Source organism: Phycomyces blakesleeanus, assembly GCF_001638985.1.
Source record: "Phycomyces blakesleeanus NRRL 1555(-) unplaced genomic scaffold PHYBLscaffold_7, whole genome shotgun sequence".
In the NCBI taxonomy this organism is placed as follows: domain Eukaryota; kingdom Fungi; phylum Mucoromycota; class Mucoromycetes; order Mucorales; family Phycomycetaceae; genus Phycomyces; species Phycomyces blakesleeanus.
The window spans coordinates 1547191-1564467 of record NW_017265140.1 but is presented as its reverse complement, the minus strand read 5'-3'; the positions used below and the strand labels follow the sequence as shown (position 1 = coordinate 1564467).

The 17277-nt window shown below is 36.5% G+C and overlaps 5 protein-coding genes across 5 annotated transcripts; 2 read left to right on the top strand and 3 right to left on the bottom strand.

Moving 5' to 3' along the window:
- Positions 1 to 2912: 2912 nt before the first annotated feature.
- PHYBLDRAFT_158445 (hypothetical protein) lies at positions 2913 to 4893 on the top strand. Its single transcript, XM_018433788.1, has 9 exons — positions 2913 to 3019; positions 3107 to 3623; positions 3677 to 3767; positions 3832 to 3851; positions 3920 to 4075; positions 4193 to 4237; positions 4359 to 4432; positions 4496 to 4601; positions 4668 to 4893. The coding sequence occupies exons 1-9, from the start codon at positions 2982 to 2984 to the stop codon at positions 4791 to 4793; spliced, it is 1173 nt and encodes a 390-aa protein (XP_018293698.1). The 5' UTR covers positions 2913 to 2981; the 3' UTR covers positions 4794 to 4893.
- A 1172-nt stretch (positions 4894 to 6065) lies between these two features.
- PHYBLDRAFT_166886 (hypothetical protein) lies at positions 6066 to 7263 on the bottom strand (the record flags this gene model as incomplete). Its single annotated transcript, XM_018435514.1, has 5 exons — positions 6066 to 6156; positions 6215 to 6323; positions 6385 to 6525; positions 6604 to 6705; positions 6771 to 7263. 5 exons carry the CDS (start codon positions 7261 to 7263, stop codon positions 6066 to 6068), a joined length of 936 nt encoding a protein of 311 aa, XP_018293697.1.
- Positions 7264 to 8597: 1334 nt separating this feature from the next.
- Positions 8598 to 10073, top strand: PHYBLDRAFT_166885 (hypothetical protein; the record flags this gene model as incomplete). Its single annotated transcript, XM_018435513.1, has 6 exons — positions 8598 to 8806; positions 8834 to 9046; positions 9234 to 9447; positions 9508 to 9723; positions 9764 to 9821; positions 9889 to 10073. The coding sequence occupies 6 exons, from the start codon at positions 8598 to 8600 to the stop codon at positions 10071 to 10073; spliced, it is 1095 nt and encodes a 364-aa protein (XP_018293696.1).
- Positions 10074 to 10594: 521 nt separating this feature from the next.
- PHYBLDRAFT_143899 (Homeodomain-like DNA binding domain-containing transcription factor) lies at positions 10595 to 12209 on the bottom strand (the record flags this gene model as incomplete). The annotated part of the gene is made up of 5 exons (XM_018431092.1): positions 10595 to 10669; positions 10770 to 10888; positions 10985 to 11284; positions 11425 to 11911; positions 12018 to 12209. 5 exons carry the CDS (start codon positions 12207 to 12209, stop codon positions 10595 to 10597), a joined length of 1173 nt encoding a protein of 390 aa, XP_018293695.1.
- A 902-nt stretch (positions 12210 to 13111) lies between these two features.
- PHYBLDRAFT_143898 (hypothetical protein) lies at positions 13112 to 16631 on the bottom strand (the record flags this gene model as incomplete). The annotated part of the gene is made up of 12 exons (XM_018431091.1): positions 13112 to 13239; positions 13319 to 13629; positions 13705 to 14289; positions 14396 to 14562; positions 14635 to 14818; positions 14925 to 15090; positions 15149 to 15416; positions 15520 to 15657; positions 15729 to 15787; positions 15855 to 15932; positions 15994 to 16023; positions 16094 to 16631. 12 exons carry the CDS (start codon positions 16629 to 16631, stop codon positions 13112 to 13114), a joined length of 2652 nt encoding a protein of 883 aa, XP_018293694.1.
- Between the last annotated feature and the right edge of the window lie 646 nt (positions 16632 to 17277).

Sequence of the window (17277 nt, the reverse complement as noted above, 5' to 3'; positions counted from 1 at the left end):
AATTACAAATATTTTGAAAAGAAATTAAAGTGTCTTTCACTTGATCACGTCTAGCTCTTCCCTCAGAAGCACTTTCAGTCTCTATACGAGAATTATCCATTTCAGCATATGGATCCTCAAAATCCTCATCATCATTGTCAGCATCATGTGCCTCAAAGCTGGCACCGTCTGTATTGTCAGCTCGAACAAACCAATCCATGATAGTCGTGTTTCTCTGCGGATTGGTCTCACCTGCTCTTAATAGCTCTTCGAGATATTCTTCGCTGTCGCCAAAGATGATACACATGTTGTGCAAAATGCAACATGTAGTTATAACTTTTGCCATTGATTCTGACTGCATGAGAAAAAGATGCTTGAACATGAATCTCCATCTAGAGACAAGCAATCCAAAAGCATTTTCAATTTTAAATCGTGTTGCTGATTGTATATTATTGAACTTTTTCTCGTCTACCGTCATGTCATTGACTCTACGGTAAGGAATAAGACAATGCTTTAAGATAGGAAAAGCAGAGTCTTTTTCAAATATATGTAAGTTTAATTAGTTTTATAGAGTATTTATATAATATACATTACCTCCAACAATGTATGATCTTGGATCACAAAACAGCTCTCTAAGACTGTGAATTATATTTTGATATAAATTACTAGTCTTGAAGATAAATGTATCGTTTTGGCTTCCTAAATACAAGAAAGTTTAGTAAAAGTAATTACATACATATTGCTATATAATATTTACCGGCCAATCCGACTCTTATATCTGTAAATCTTTTTTTGTGATCGCATACAGCCATAAGAGCCATGGAGGCGTTGCTGTGACAATCCAACCAGCTGTTACCAAATAAGGATGGCTTTTGAATTACAATTAGCTTCCCATCCACAGTGCCGATGCATTCATTAAGGTGCTGGTGTTCCGATCGGACTGAAGGAACAGCAAATCTATCCATACTTTTTTGACTTTCCTCAAGTGTTGCTGGCCATCTTATTGTTGTCTTCAAAAAGGATCGAATCATGCCATTTACGAATCTATTGGTAAAGCGGCTGTAGAATCCATAGCTCACCGTTAACAGCTCTAGTGCTATTCTGTACCCAAAGTGCGTATTGCTCAGACGCCAAAGAACAACAGCAATTTGCTTCCACACAGGGTGGCTGACTTTGCTCCTTTCCTCAGAGGCTTGGTACTCAGGGTCTCGTCTGAGAACATTCACAATCACATTAAATGTCTCTCTATTTACTCGATAATGTGCCCGAAAGCTACTGGGACCAGTTCCATCGTGCAGGTAGGGGTGGCGATATGTCCACCAATGGTTTGTGCCTTCATTCAGGTTGTTTCGAATTCCACTTTGTCCCACAAGGTGGACAGGAGAACCCAAATAACAAGCGTACTGAAAATCGTCTACGGTCTGGACATTCTGGGCTAACATCATTACATTGTAAGCCTGAGAGAATAGAGTAGTTACTGCTTGCTCTCTAATCTGTGTTATATGAGATACTTCAAGCTCTAAACAATTGTATTTATCAAGATCAAAATTAGAGTTACGTTGAAAAGTGACATAAAATATTTTCTGCATAGTTGCCAACTCACACTCAGCACTTGTCTCATTTTCATCGTCACTATCATTGTAAACAGAATTACTGCTGTTGATGTAGCTGTTGGTATTGGTGTTGTTACTCATTTTAAGTATTGTGAAATTAAAAGAGTAAAAGGTATAAAAAAGAAAATAACTAATATTTGATAGGTACATTAGTTATAAAATATATATTACTAAAATGCCACAAAAAAACCCAATCATTTATAAAGACAAATTTAAATTTAAATTTTCATATAATAATAAGTAATATAGTTCTTGTCATTTTAGAGGTTGGATTTAGTATCTTTTGCTCTTAATATTACTCTATTATTTCTCCGCGAATTGATCCAGCTCAGTAATTACTATGTTCTTGCTTAGATAAATGCTCATTTTTCACCAAATTATTGGATATTTATTATCATCTATTATCACAATAATACTATAATAATAGCTGACATTCCTATATTTGTCAATTGAACCGATCGACGATTTTTTAGGTAATACACTGAGGACGCTGGAGAGCACCTTAAAAGGGCTTGCTAAATAAAATCCAAATGTCCCAAAGAAGATTTGCCGTTATTTTAGAGATACTTTCAACATCATATGCAGTCTACTAAAGACCCTATTTCAATTCTTTCAATTCTTTCAATAATATAACCGCCTTTACGCATTATCTCATATCTGTAGAATTTATAAAATATAACTTTTACAGGACAGTTTAGTAGTAACCTTTGCTTTTTACATTTTGGAAAAAATGGCTGCTTTCTGAGTTTATACTTCTATATTTGGATTGAAAAGCCAATCTACTTGGGATAATTTGGCTCGTATGCTGGAGAAGACCATTAGTGCAAATATAGTATGACATTTGTCCAAGCACGTGACTGGATGACGTAACATACTTCTAGACATCCCACCAGGCTGTCCCACCAGGCTGTCCGTAAGGTTCCTCCAGTAATACTCCTAAAAGCCAATTAAATGTGATGTAACGCTTAATTGACTGTTTTGGTTTCTTTGCATGTCCTTAGCATTGCTCTAAAAATGTTGTTTTCGAAATCTTGTCTTGTCATCTTGTCTGTAAGGATAACGTAAGCTGAAGGGACAATCTGAGCAAGTGCAGTTACGTCACTAAAATCTATCGTTCTATCGCATTTTTTTCTTTTGGAGGGAGGGAGGAAGAGGAATATATGAATTATTCTCATATCAATACAATAAAGCTACTACAGTTTTTCTATTTAGAATTCAGGCGACATTAAACTATAGGAAAGAAAACGAAAAAGAAAAAGAAAAAGAAAGGCGAAATTAAAGGTTTTCGTGCTTCCCGAACTCTGAGATTTAAATGTTTGACAACTCTTTCAACTGATCAATTTCTTGGACAAACTCACAGTTAAATATTGACCATCTCATCCGATTCTTATGCCACAAACAATCAAAACATTAACATACTGCTTAAGGTGTGATGGCTAGCTATGTGTACTTCATTACTAATATTTCTACAAGTACTGAGAATAACATGAGATTTTAATTTTTAATTATACTAGATCTGATTCAAAAAGGGCACGAGAGAAAACAGATGCATACATGAATAACATTCTTGGGAAAGCTAAAGAAAAGCTTAGTGATGTGAATGAAGCCAAGAATGCAAGAAAAAGGGATGTATCTATTTCCACCCAGTCAGAGCCTGCAAAGAAAAGAACTCGAGCTATAGTGCAAAAGACAAAACCGAAAACCAATCCTAAAGAGAATAATAGTGCTATTACGAATACAAATAACAAATCAACCAAGAGGAAAAATAAGAGAAAGGCTACAGAAATTGGGGTTCCGATCTCTATCCCTTCTAAAGTACAGTCTTCCGTTTATTCTTCTATTGAAACTGGTGAAGCAATCCCAGCCGCTGTTGCTAGTCCATATACTTCAACTTCTTTATCTGCTCAATCAGTTAATCCAATTTCAACTGTGCATGCGAATGCACAGCCTGAAGTAATTGAGGTTATTGATAATGAGCCAATCGATGAAAATGTCCTGCTAGAAACGGTTGATCCATCTTCCATTGAACAGGTACTAAGTATATTTACTAAATATCAGAAAACATCATTAAGAATATGTTGCAGAAAACCCTTGATCGTATATCCCGTTCGAGAGACGAACATATGATGGTTGTTTTGAGAGAAATGATTGAACCATTTTATGAGATGTTTGCTGGTAAATGGCTTTACTTTCCCTAGATGGCAGTGAACAAAAATATCTCATATTTTCAATTTCTCAGTGCTAGGGAGTGGTGTTAATGTATGAGTAGCGGGTATTTGCTTGTAGCCTGAAGATATTATATTTAAAAGAAAGGAAGCTACCTATAGGTTTACAACGTATATATCGGAAGAAAAATGTCGTGCACCTGCTTCGATCATCGTATGAGACGTACGATGTGCAAACACATTATTATGGTCCTTCTTAAAGTTTTTCGTCTCCCATCAAACTCAATTATATTTCTAGGAAGAGGAGTTACTCAGAGGGTAAACAATAAAGAATAGTATAAATCTGTATATCTGATATCTATCCAGAGCTAATAACCCATCTTACAATATTATTTTTATATATATATATATGTATGTATGTATGTATATATATAGCAAATCGAGGCAGTATTCGAGACACGTATACCTGATGTTAGCGTGGTAAATTGATTGAAGACAGCATAAACCCCGTTTTATTAATTTAGTTTTATTTTATTTTATTTTTTTACAAAAAAAAAAAACATCACCACCACCTAAAAATTCCTGTTGTTATTCTTGACAGAGTGATTACCAGTCCCAGGAACGATTGAAAACAGCTATTCCAGATCCACTTAAAACGAAAGTACCCCCACAAAGGTAAGCCTATATTATTATTATCTGATGTAAATGTGGTAAAGTCTAACAAAGAATTTTACTTAGACGATCTCTTGACACCTCTGATTGTCCCATTTGTTTCGAAGAGTTTGAAGAGGAAACAATCACAACTGTCGCCTTTTGCTGGACATGTGGAAACAATATCCATGAAGTAGGTTTCATAGTATATACTTCATAACGCTCTCAGATACACCTAATAATATCCCTGGGTGAATAGGTTTGCTTTGATATGTGGAAAAAATCACGCCATGGAAGCGTCACTTGTGTTTTTTGCAGATCAAAGTGGCGCAATGGAAATTTGGCAGCTACAAAAAATACTAGGAATACTAAGAAAAACGATTAGCTTTATTCCCAAATTGAAATTAGACCTTTAATTCTTGGTCAATATTTATGCTAAAACATTAAAATTTTTCCATCATTTTGCGCCCAAAAGCATATATCAGAAGATTTTGTAACTAGCCCTATGATATATACATATATACTATAATACAAGTGAAAAATACTATGGGAAAAGAAAGGGGGTAATCCAGAGGGCGATGTAGAAAATATGTTAGACAATTATTAATAGCTATCGTATATGCCCATATGAAACATTGAACTTTATATAGTATTAGTAGTATTATGCTCTATTGGGCTATTCGCGTTACCTTTAATTGCTTATATGGTACTAAAGCTTGAAGTTAAGCAAATTATGTTGTGGGTTGTAACTTTTAAGGATATTTCTACAAAAGAATAGTTAATTGAAACAATCGATATTTATACAAACTATTCATCATTTCAGAATCTGATGTATGCTGTATCACGACCTTTGTAATTATAGTTAACGGACAGTAGTGTATCCGGAACCAAAAGAAGAACAGATATAAATTTGATATAATGAAATTTAATACGTTTATATGAAAGGAATAAAATAAATATGCCCAAATGTGAAATGTTAGTAGTTATGCATTTTGCATTAATTCTGGCTTGGCACCTAAACTTTAAACTACGGGTTAACTGAAAAGTGAGTTCGGGAGCTACTACATTACATTGTCTTCTATAATTTAGTCGTAACAAGTTGTTTTTGTTGTTATTGTTTTAAAAAAATAGAATGTAGAATACTGCTTCAAAAATCCAGCCCTTCATCCTAGCGAATATTCTTTATGCGATCAAGACAGCCTTTTGACTAATGCACTCAAGTCCTTTGATTTTTTGTTGGCTCTCTTTTTACCAGCTTAAATGAAAGGTAGTTTGGCTGTTTAAACCCCTTAAACGGAGCAAGTATTTAATTTCACCGTAACTTGATACGTAGTTGAGTTAGGAAAAGGATATTCGACCCAAAATATTTACATAATATTTTACAATTATTCCACATTAACCATTTCTTCAAGTAGATTTTTGTTAATATTCAATTTTAGAATACATTTAGTCCCTGGAGAATCTTGCAAAATTCTCTTACTAGAATTCTCCCTTTTTTTTACCATAGTGTAATAATCTTCCAAATAACATCATCTTATATATATACTGCTTTTGAGAGCAGCATTTGTGTGCTGCGCATATGCAAAGATCTCGATCGGTTTTTATTGGAGTATTGGAAAGTATCTTATCTAATAGAGAAAAAGACCTTTTTTTTTTCTTAATGGCCAAATCTTTGTTCTACCTTTGAAAAGCGGTAAAGACATTTGGAGAAGAATGGATAGTTTAATGTGTGGTATGTGTAGCCATTTCTATAATCATTATAGGTGATAGTTAATATAAGATAAGCATTTTTCTCAAGGATCTTACGTGATTTCTGTTAGCCTAAGATGCCATGGAGGATATCCGTCAAGCGAAATATAGTTATGTGGCAGACCATCATAGATGAGCATTAGATCCGGATCTGAGCATGAATCATCTATACGCATTGAATGAGAAAAAAAGAAGAAAAATATTGGAAAAGAATAATAAACTCTTACCGTGCACAAACTGATTCACAAGGTTTATATCAATATCCGAAACACCTAGGTTGTTTTCTTTAATGTATTTAGCAATCTTTTGGACAGCTCGACCCATTTGAGGTTGACCATCTTCTGCCGATATTATAGAAAACTGAAGAGCTGAAAAAGATAGTAATCAATAAGAAAATAAGTTTGTCTTAAAGTGAGCTTTATATTGTGACTATATTCCAAACATACTTGGGTGTACCGACTTTTCTGTATTAGTAGAGTTTTTAATCCACTGATGTAAAGTGGATACCTGCTGCTTATAAACGTCTATAGCCATAGATTTCAAAACACCTGTCACCACCCATAAGTTAATATTAATCTTGTAAGCTATAGCGTTTAGTCTCTATATATTCTACCTGATTTATCGTACACCGACAATTCTTTCACCCCAAACTCCCATGCCCAGCAAGATGCTAGGCATATATCGTTTACAATGGCGTGCCAGTCTTCCAGACTCCTTTCGTGAATCAACTCATGTGAGATTGCAATAGTAAGATGTTTTGGGATCTTTGTAAGTCGACTCTTGTCGTGCTTAATGAGATCTGGAATCGAATGGCGCTGTTCGACCCACAGACTTGTTATTGTACTTTCTACATGAATGTATATGGTAGCAATCGCAATGCAGGCCAGGTAGATGCAATGGATCGCAGAGAGTGCAAGGTAACAACTTCCGTCAAGAATAGATGCACTGTATGTTTTTTTAGATATTGAATGTGTTGCTCTATCCGGAAGCAATGATGAAATATTTGAATTTAGAGAAAGGGATGGAGATAGAAGCTCGAGAGAGGGGATTGAGGGTTGCGTTATTATAGATTCAGATTGCTCTGTTACAACCGATGTAGTTGCCATTGACCAGGGAATGTTTTCGACAACAAAGAGAAAGAAAGGACTGTAGAATGAAGGAAAATCTCAGCAAGGTTAGATTAACTGGATTATATAAGACGATAGAGGATGCCAAAAAAGCTGTTTATGTCATAAGAAAGAACTGAGGTGTATTGCCCTGATTTTTTTTAAGAAAAAAAAATCGCCAAGACTTGCCACGAAACGAGGGTCCGTTCGCTGCGATGTGACAGTATATTTCCAAATGTGGATTGTATAATCGATCTCAAACCATTTTCTCGTCGTTTTTTTTTAATTACAAGTTTTCTTTTTTCTTTTTCATTTACACACACACACATATATATATATATACTAATATATTTCTTTTTTAATAATGATAATGAAAAGGTCTCAACTTCTTTATTGTCTCTATACTTGACTTCATGGCGCTATAATACATTAAAGAAACAGCACCTAATTTTATGTTATGTAGTTATTTACGCATATATGAGTATTTGGTATATTATAGTGTTTCTACTTGAGATTGAGATGATGTTAGTAGACGTTCACATAGTAGGGACTTTGAACACATAATATAAAATTGATTTAATGAAGATTTTGTTCTTAAAAAAAATAGTGTGTTTCAAAATCGCATTTTTTACATGATATAAAAAGATGATATAACATTTGTTAGCCAATCATATTTTGGTATTTTTTGCTGTTAAACTAACGATGGTATACAACTTGAAATAAAGAGAATTATGTTTTTAAGCATGTAAAGAAGCTCATATTACCCCAACATTAGCTGTTTTTTTTTCTCTATTTGCACAAGCACCCTAGGTATACAAATACTAATTAACAGGTATTTGCTTTAATATATAGGAAATTAATCAGTTATTACAATTTTATGGCAAAAAGTAACAAACTTTGGATTGTACTAATTGCATCATTTTATGTTCGCGAGCTTAGCAAATTAACATGTCTGATAAGTGAATTATCACACATTTTGATCGTATATGGAAACCTTGGACGTGAAACATGGGACTTTTTTTTGTGTTTATTGGTACTCCAAAAAGCCAAAAACATCAAATAACCCCCATAAACCCTCAAAACAAATGTTGTAATTTTCTCTTTTGTCCTACTCATTCAGAGAATTTCAATAAATATGAGTCTATCACAGTTCCATACAGAGAAAATATTTATTGGTACTGCCGACGCACACAGTCCACGGCCTTTGCAATTGAAAATCGAGAAAAGATAAAGTTACAGAAGAGAAAAGAAAAAGATATGGACGCTAGTTAGCTGGTGTTTGAGCTTTTTCTTCCTGGCTCCATATAAAAAAAAAGTTAGCTGGTGTTGAGGTCATGGGATATATGTATGGCAGTCACTGCCTTAGCTGCGACTACATCGGGGAGGAAGAGGGAATTGTCAAAGACGAAGGCCCAGTGCGCGCGCCAGATGGTGTGAGCCGTGATGGGCGCAATTGCAATCTGAAGATAAGAGGAGACGGAAGGAGAGAGTCGAGTACGCGTGAGAAGCCAGGCAACGTCCGAAATATACCACGACGAACACAGTTGCTGCAGTACTAATTTCCACACAGGAAACTTCCAAGGGCAGGAAAAGACGAAAGGTTGGAGAGAGTCCACTGCAGAGAGACAGAGGGGACAGTTCGGACTAGAAAGGAAAGAGGAGATGCAGTTGAATACGAGCTCAGTGGTTGGGACTTTTTGCCAGAAGATTTTCCATCAGAGAGAACGTGTGTTGTGTGGCATGGACCACCGCCAGAACGATTTTCAGGAAATATCAGCGTGAGGTAGAGAGGAAGGAGACGTGAGGTGACATCGGAGGGAACCAGTCAAAGCCTTGTGGAGAGGGCGACCGTCGATTTGAATGAGGGAGACAAGGGAGAAAAGGCCGTGCACAGGTCGGGGTGAATCTGGCGAGAAGGGGAGGAGCAAGGAAATAAACCACGGCCACAGAACAGTTTTAGCATCATCAAGATGGCGAAAGAAGGCGATAATGCAGTTGCGCGAATGTCGTATGTCGTGGGGAGGTACCCGACAGAGGCCACCTCGGGAGTCGATCATGAAGGCGTGGTGGACGTTTTTTTATTTTCCCATGACAACCCCAACTTTTCAAATTCCATTTGAACGAAGACAGGGAACGGACATGACAACTAAAAATCTTCTGGAACATCCAGAAGTCAAAGACATTGTAACTAAGGCAGTCGCAGGTGTTGATGGCGATGCCTACATAATTGGAGATTCTGAATAGGCGGGCGGCACACAATCTTATGTACTATACGCTCCCAAGGTTGAATCACCTGGGAATTCCCCAATTATCATTGAAGTACAGCATTCAGTGAACTTTGCCTTTGTCAATCGATCAATATCATTGCTTTTGGTTGACCAAGAAACGTGCCTGTTGGAAAGTCAGGGTTGGAAAGATTTTATGGTGGTCAGATTGTTCAATATCTTGCAACAAATCTTGGTAAAATCATTTGATCGAGAAACTCAATTGTTGGATACAGTCAAAGCAATTTGCAATGCCAACATCAAAGTTTATTAAGAAATATCGAATACCAGCGGGTGACTAGCCTACTTATCTGCGATCGATCAACATGCGTAGCAAGGAATTAAAAAAAAATACGATCAGTAAAACGACAGTTTCAAGAGGAGGAGGATCAGGATACAATTGCTGCAAAAAGTGACACCAACCGAGAATCATCCATTCGGTCATTTAATGAACAAAAGCATCAGCGCACTATGGAGTTTACCGAACAATTAAAAAAAAACTCGAAAAAGGATGAATTGGAAAGCCTGCCATCCATTGCTGCTTGAGAAACCTAATATGATTCACTATAAGAAAGTGGAATCCCTGCGCGTTCGATTCGAACAATATACGAACAAATGAATTCAAAACTTTTTTTTTGTTTCCTTGACAAAATACTTTACTCTCACTCTGATACCTTTCCCTTTTTTTTATCTCTCACTTTTCAATGAATGTTCGTTCAATAAAATAAAGAATTACAATATCTCGTATTTGTCAGCCCATGTAACAAAAAGAAAAGAAGAAAAAGCAGGAGTGTAACAGGCCATTTCCTAGTGTTAGTTGCAGCCTACATTGTTTCCCATTGGCTGTATAAACAAATGATTTAACTGGCCGCAAATAAGATCGGATTAAAAAGAAAACTTTTTTTTTGTATTTATTGGTCGGCTACAGTGCAAAGCACTGAGCAATTGACTGAATATGCCTAAATTTTTGTATTTCAATATTTATATGAGGGAAAAAGGTAAAAAAGAGACTAAGAGAAAAAACTACTCCAAGAAGCGCCTTATCACCACTAGTGCCTTGGCTGCTATCACACTAGGAAGGAAGGGCTGTTCGTCCATGACAAACGCTCAGTGAGCTCGCCAGATGGCATGGATTGTAGAGGCTACAACCTAAGCTTGTGTGTGTTTGGAGATGGAAGTATCAGCAAAAGTCAACGTGGTCAGGAGAGTGTCTATCCTTGCCAGCGACCAGCGCGGATATACCTGAGAGAGGATGATACTCCATACCAATCGTTTTTTGGGACAGTTGATGAGGAAGTGATCAGGGGTGTCTATTGCTGACAGGCATATGGGGCAAATGTCATCGTCGAAAAAATGACAGTCTTTTGAAAAACAAAGGATCGAGTAGGCAGGTACCCCCACAGGGCCTTCCACCGAATGGTATGACTGTCATGAGGAATTTTTGAGTTTCCAAAAACGGATCCATGCTGCGCGAGAAAGATTTGTTGTAAGTGAGTGTGGCTGTATATGACTTCGAAAATCCGAACTAGATGCCTTATACAGAGATGTTTTGCCTATAATAATGTCTTTAGTGAGGGGAGAGAGGTCAAGAGGGTCCGGCATAGAAGTGTCAGTCAGTTGAGCCTGGCTCTCCAGAAGGTGATGGAGCCATAACGTATACTGCATATTTTCAGCGGAAATCGCCTTTTGGTATCGTCTAATTCGGAGTCTCCCATGCTCAGCCAATACGTCGTTCGTCTTGAGGGTTAAGAAACTACCTGGAGAGAGAGAGAGAATACATCCTCTACAGAAAGGTTGGCGAGGTTAACAGAGACTACCATAACTATATCTAAATGTTGCCATGTATAGGAAAGAGGAAAGCCGAGGCAGGTTGAGGGGTGGAGACGAAAGTCTAAACCTGAAGAGGAGGTGCGCAAGTGGGCAGAAGCCTGTAGCAGTGATCGCAGTGGGGATGGGCAGGAGCTGGCTGGTCCAGGAAAGAGTAGAGAGATCGGGCGGATGAGTGTCGAAGGTGAGTGGTTAGCATAAATTGCAGGTAAGGTATGATGAACGACATGTTGGCCCATGGGTTGAAGCCGAGCTTTTTTGAGAGACAAATTACAATGTTGTTTTACAAAATCGAAAAAGGTAGTTTTGGATACTTTTAATTCTGTAAATGTTTGTTTTAACTTCTTCATTAATTCGTCCAGGACGACGGAAGGATTGCCATCAATGCACTCAATGATAGCGTTTTTGTGTTCCTCGTGGAGAATACAAAGACGACCAGTCTTTCTCCGTTTCTCAAAGATCCAGTCAGGATCCGTCTCGTACTGTTTAGCCCATTTCTGTGCTGTACGAACGTGAGTCCCAAGTTGTTTTGCAGCAGTGGCCGCACTCAGACACTTCTCAAACAACAATTTAAAGAACCTCACCTTTGTCCTGATCACAGTAGCATATATAATTTCGCTTCACTTATGTTTCCCTCATAATAATATCACTACAAGGCTTTACCACTTCTTTTTCCACCTGCATTGTCCCTATTTCCTTCTCGCTCTTTAGAGCCGAAGGATTATATTGTGTATGAGAGATCAACGTTTCGAGACGAAACTGCTCCTCATCAACAATATAATCCATTGGTTCAGATCTACCATATTTGTCGACAACAGAGCCTTTCTTGTTTTCAAACATGAATTGAATGTTCATAATCTGTGATTTCTAATGGAATTGTGAAAAAGAAATAAAGCGAAGGCGAGCATTTGGTACGCTCTTAAATATCCAAAGATGCCAAGTCTTGTCCAAAAAAAAATATTCTAGGCAGCAGGACATCTGATTTGTCAGCCAGGACGAATTTACATTTCGTACAATACAAATTTTGCTCTCCCGTCAGGCGAATTGATTTTCCACCAGGGCGAATTGCTTTTTCGTGCAACCTGAATTTTGTTCTCGTTATTGTGCGAATTTACTTTTCGGAAAGAGTGTATGGTTAAATGTTTCAAAAATATTTTATATGATGTGCCCAAGGTCCCTTGTGTTCATTTTTGGCTAAATTCTGTCTACATTTGAGCTTGATTGCGGCTTGAATTTGTTTTAATTTGTCTTTTGTTATATATATATATAATGTATAAGCAGTAAACGAATGTATGGTTTATCTTTAAAGATGTATACCATAAAAAAATAGGTGGGGAGGTAATGGAAAGTCTGATCTTCAGCTATAACCCCAAGATTAATCAGATAACTACTCTAATTCAAAGACGTGGGTTACAAATATACACAGCTACATTTAAAGTACAATACAGTATTCTTCTCAGTCTCATAAAAGGTATATATCTAATGTTCAACATTTCAAGAAAGCTATTTCATATATCCATACTACGCAATACTTATTTAACAGATATGTCTTTTTTTTTTTAAAAAAAAAGAAAAAAGAAATAGAGAAAATAATTTATTTAAGCACTCCTTAACAAGTACTCTAAAAAAACGTCAGAAATCTGTGATATAAAGTCGGCTCTCTTTACAAGACTTTCACGATGGTGACCAATACTTGTTAAAGAGTCAAACGCAACATTCATTAAATATAGAAAATGTTACTCGATTATCAAAAGAGCCTATTTCCACCCAAACCCTGATAAACTCGCCAAGTTTCCTAGAGGCTCTTTCATCCGGCACGGAAAATACTCGAGTAAGTTTGCAAATAATTGCGACCGACTACTGTAAAGATCATCTGAAAAATGGTCTATAGATTAGATTAATAATTCCATAGGAAAGTTCTTGATCTATTTGAAAGTTCTTCGTATAATAGTTACCGGAGTTACTTTCATGGAGTTCTTCGTTGGACTCTCGTTCTCCTGGCAAGATTTTTTCTGCAAAAAGCAACTTTGTGCACAGCTCTCGGAATAGCCGAACTTCTTCTTTATCTCCATGGTTTACAAGCGGCTGGACATGGGTACGAAGATAGTCCAAAGCATACAATGTGTCATTACAAGTTTCATTGTTAATACTCGCATTAGTGTTCGGATGTTTGTTATTCTGGTTGTGTTGATCTGATGCAACATTACAGAGCTCCTGTAGTTTGTGTACTCTAGTCATAAATACACATCTTCGGAATACATCTTCGGGTCCTATCCTATTAATCAACAAAAATATAGAAAAAAATAATACATAAATACCTTACTTTGTATTTTTTTATAATCAAACTTACTTTGTTAACCTTAATTCCCAAAAATCTCCAAGACGCTCTGTGGAGCCTTCAGGTCCACCTGGATTTCCACCAAATAGATAATGTACCTTGGTTGTATTATCGTAGACAAACTGGTGGGCAAACCGCGGTGATGGTTCAATGACCAACTTTTTATTCCATGTCTCGACAATATCCGATGTCTCGCTTTGGTACACTTTTTTCCATTGATTGGCTCGCATATTGTAGACCCAGAGTTTGCTCTCAACGGCACTATTGCTCTGGCTAGAAACTGACCCCGAAAGGACATATATTTCCTGTCTGTTTACGTCAACTGTTGCTCTTTGCATGAATCCTGGTTCAGGGCCAGAGTCTTTTGAATAGTCCTGTGTAATTTGAGTAACTCGATCGTGTTCAATTGAGTACGTATGTAGGTCCGACAGATGCTCTTTCAAACGCTGTCCAGCAAATATAAACAGTTTCTGATGCATTGTATCCATAACCATCGAGTGTCCTACACGGGATTTCAATGGCATACGATTTACGGGCTGGTTGTGAGACTGTGGTAGTCTCTCAGCAGACAACGGGGACATTGTGTCGTTGTCACGTCTAATGAAAATGTTCCATTGTATTATATTAGAGATTTTAATAAGCGTATGCGATCAATTGTAATATGTCTTTTTATTCTGTTTGTATATATATATATATATATTACCTTAATAGTGTCCATTTATTAGCTGTTATTTCGTACGAAAACAATCCGCTGTAATGGTGTGAAATTGAATCGATAGAGGTTGCTCTTCCACCGAATACGTATAGTACACCGGCCATGGAGTTAATGCACATTTGTTGATCATAAACCAAATCAGGACCACCTTCCTTCTGAGATACAGTGTGTTGAATTTGAATATTACCAAGCTGTGGGTATTTAAAAATTCAAACAGCTGCTCTTACCGATGTGTCAGTGCTAATCTTTTTCCACAAATTAAAGTCGATGAAATAACGATAAAAGTCTGGCTTAATATTACTATCGGCAGACTCCTGCTGTCCTTCAGAGTACTGGCCAAGAACAAATATGGATTTTGTGACCGGATCAAAGCAGATTTTGTGACAAGACCGAGGACCTGGACCCCCATCCCTAAATTCAACAAGGAAAGGTCGCTTAATCTTAAATATAATACAGAATCCTTTTATCTCTATTTCACTTTTCTTCTTCTTCTTATTTTTATGTATTTAGTTGTTACCTTTTTGTATTGAAACTCAACAAATGCCATCTGTTTTCTCTTATGTTGTAGTACCAGAAATCAGACATATCACATTTTCCACTCCATCCCCCGAGTAAATATATCTTCCCCTCCTTTTCGTCAATGCACATCTGATGTCCACCTCTTGGACAAGGAATATTTTTTTCTGAATAAATAAATATATATAATAAATACATTTTTTTTTGTAGAGAGTAGAATCTCACCTTGGTTTGTTACATTTATTCTCTTCCAAGTTGGTCTGTAGTCTGCGTGAGTAGAAAAGAGCTCAAAAATATTACTCGAATTGGCTTGAATTAATATTTGTTCTGCTGCCTCAAAGTTTCCATCTTGGACCAGATATTGATGTAACTCTGACAAAAGTGGATGCTCCAATTCGACATTGGTTCGACTTTTGAGGACATGAAATACGTCCATCAGGTTACGCTGTCTCAGATGCTTCAAACAAAGTCTAATGGTCTCTGTCTCTTTATACTATACATGCATGCACACACACATAATTATAATTATATAATTATATATATATATATATATTATAGTACATAGTTTTTTCTTTCAAGTACACAACATAACATACATTTTCGAATTCTTTTCTGATTCTTGACACAATTGATTCTTCTTGTACGCCATTGAGTTCGATATACCATATACTGTAGTTGAAATTTGTTCCAAATGTTGAAAGTGGGGCTATTTTGATGTACTGGACAGGAAATACCTAAATGTGTGTGTATATCATAAATGCTTTAGTTAAATAGATAATATAAAGGTTTTTATTTTTGTTTTTACCAATTCATCATGTGAATATCGAAGCTCGAATGTTTCTGGTACAGCATCATTCTTGAGCTCTTTGAAGATCGAGTATTTATTTTCTTGTTAAAATATATGTCTTGATGGTGTACTGTATTTACTTACTGTGGTGTAATAATTCTGTCAGATCGTTGGGATCCAATCCTCCGAATATCTTAAATTCTTTTAGGTTGCAAACATGATCTACGCCAATTGTGGGTTAAAGTATGTAGGATTCTATTGTGAGGCAATACCTTTGTCTTACCTCGATGAAATTTTCCAAATAGAATGGATCCTACATTGCAAAACACAGAGTTATAGCAAATAAAATAAAATAAAATAAATTTCCGTTGTGTATTACATACGCAACACTGCAGGTTTTTCCAGACGTAGGGTAATATATTGAGATTGATCATGTGCACTTGATGACCATCGAGAGGCTTGATCATTAGGCTTATTAACCTTGATGTTCTGTGGATGGTAAGAGGCTGAGTGTGACGAGTATCCAGAGATAGAATATTGTAAAGATTCTTGTAGAGAAGATTCGATAAGGGTTTTGGTAGAGTGTTTTGTTGCTTCTAAGGTTCCTGGTGGAGACCATGATAAGGTAGACTGGTAGGAAGTTGAGCTTAGATGCGGCTTGACGTGTGTACGGCTAGGTGTGGTACGATGATATAAGCTTGTTAGAGTATTGATACCACAAGATAGTATGGGGTCTTCTCTTGCTAGCCGGAAGCGTGAAGAGGATGCAATTCCGACTGAGGATGAGCTTCTCAGTCGACGGTTCTGTAGTGAGAAGCGCGTAGGCTTGTTAGTTGGGGCTGTTGTTAGTTCCATGATAGGCGCCTGGTAGTCTTGCTGCGAGATAGGATTGTCACCATATTCACAAATAAACGGTTGCATTTAGCTGGTCGCTAGAGAGAAATCAAGAGGAAAAAAGGTAAATTGAAATGAAAGAAAAAGAAGAATTAACAATTTTCTGCCTTGTCTCTCTCACTCTCTCTTTTTCTTTTTTGGTCTGTATGTTTAAAAGACAAGCCTAGGGGTTTTCTACACCAGGGAATTAAAGCTGGGACTTGATTTGATTATTATTATTTTTGGTTGTATGCTAATGATAGTAAGTAAGAGGCATGTTTGTCAGTCCTGGTCGAGATGACAATTGGTATCCAAAATGTGTGTATATATATATATACATTTCTTAACATATTTCTTATCCCACTTGACCAATGCAAAGATTAGAAGCTAATTTTTATATATTTGTATATTTTCTATCAATGTCTTGATTGATATATATATTTAATATCGTGATTATATATATATATATATATATATATATGTATATACTAATAAAAAACACTTTTAAAATACTAGGCACCAAACAGGTGAAGGATGATGTGTTTATATAAGTGTGTATATGGTAGGGTGTGCTTGTAATAAAGAAATAAGTTATTTCTCGTGACAGCTATGAGATGGACTTCTGAACGGTTACATTCAATTTAAGCTAGAGGTATTCATGGTTTTTCCATGGACTTTTATATGGAAGCCGAAG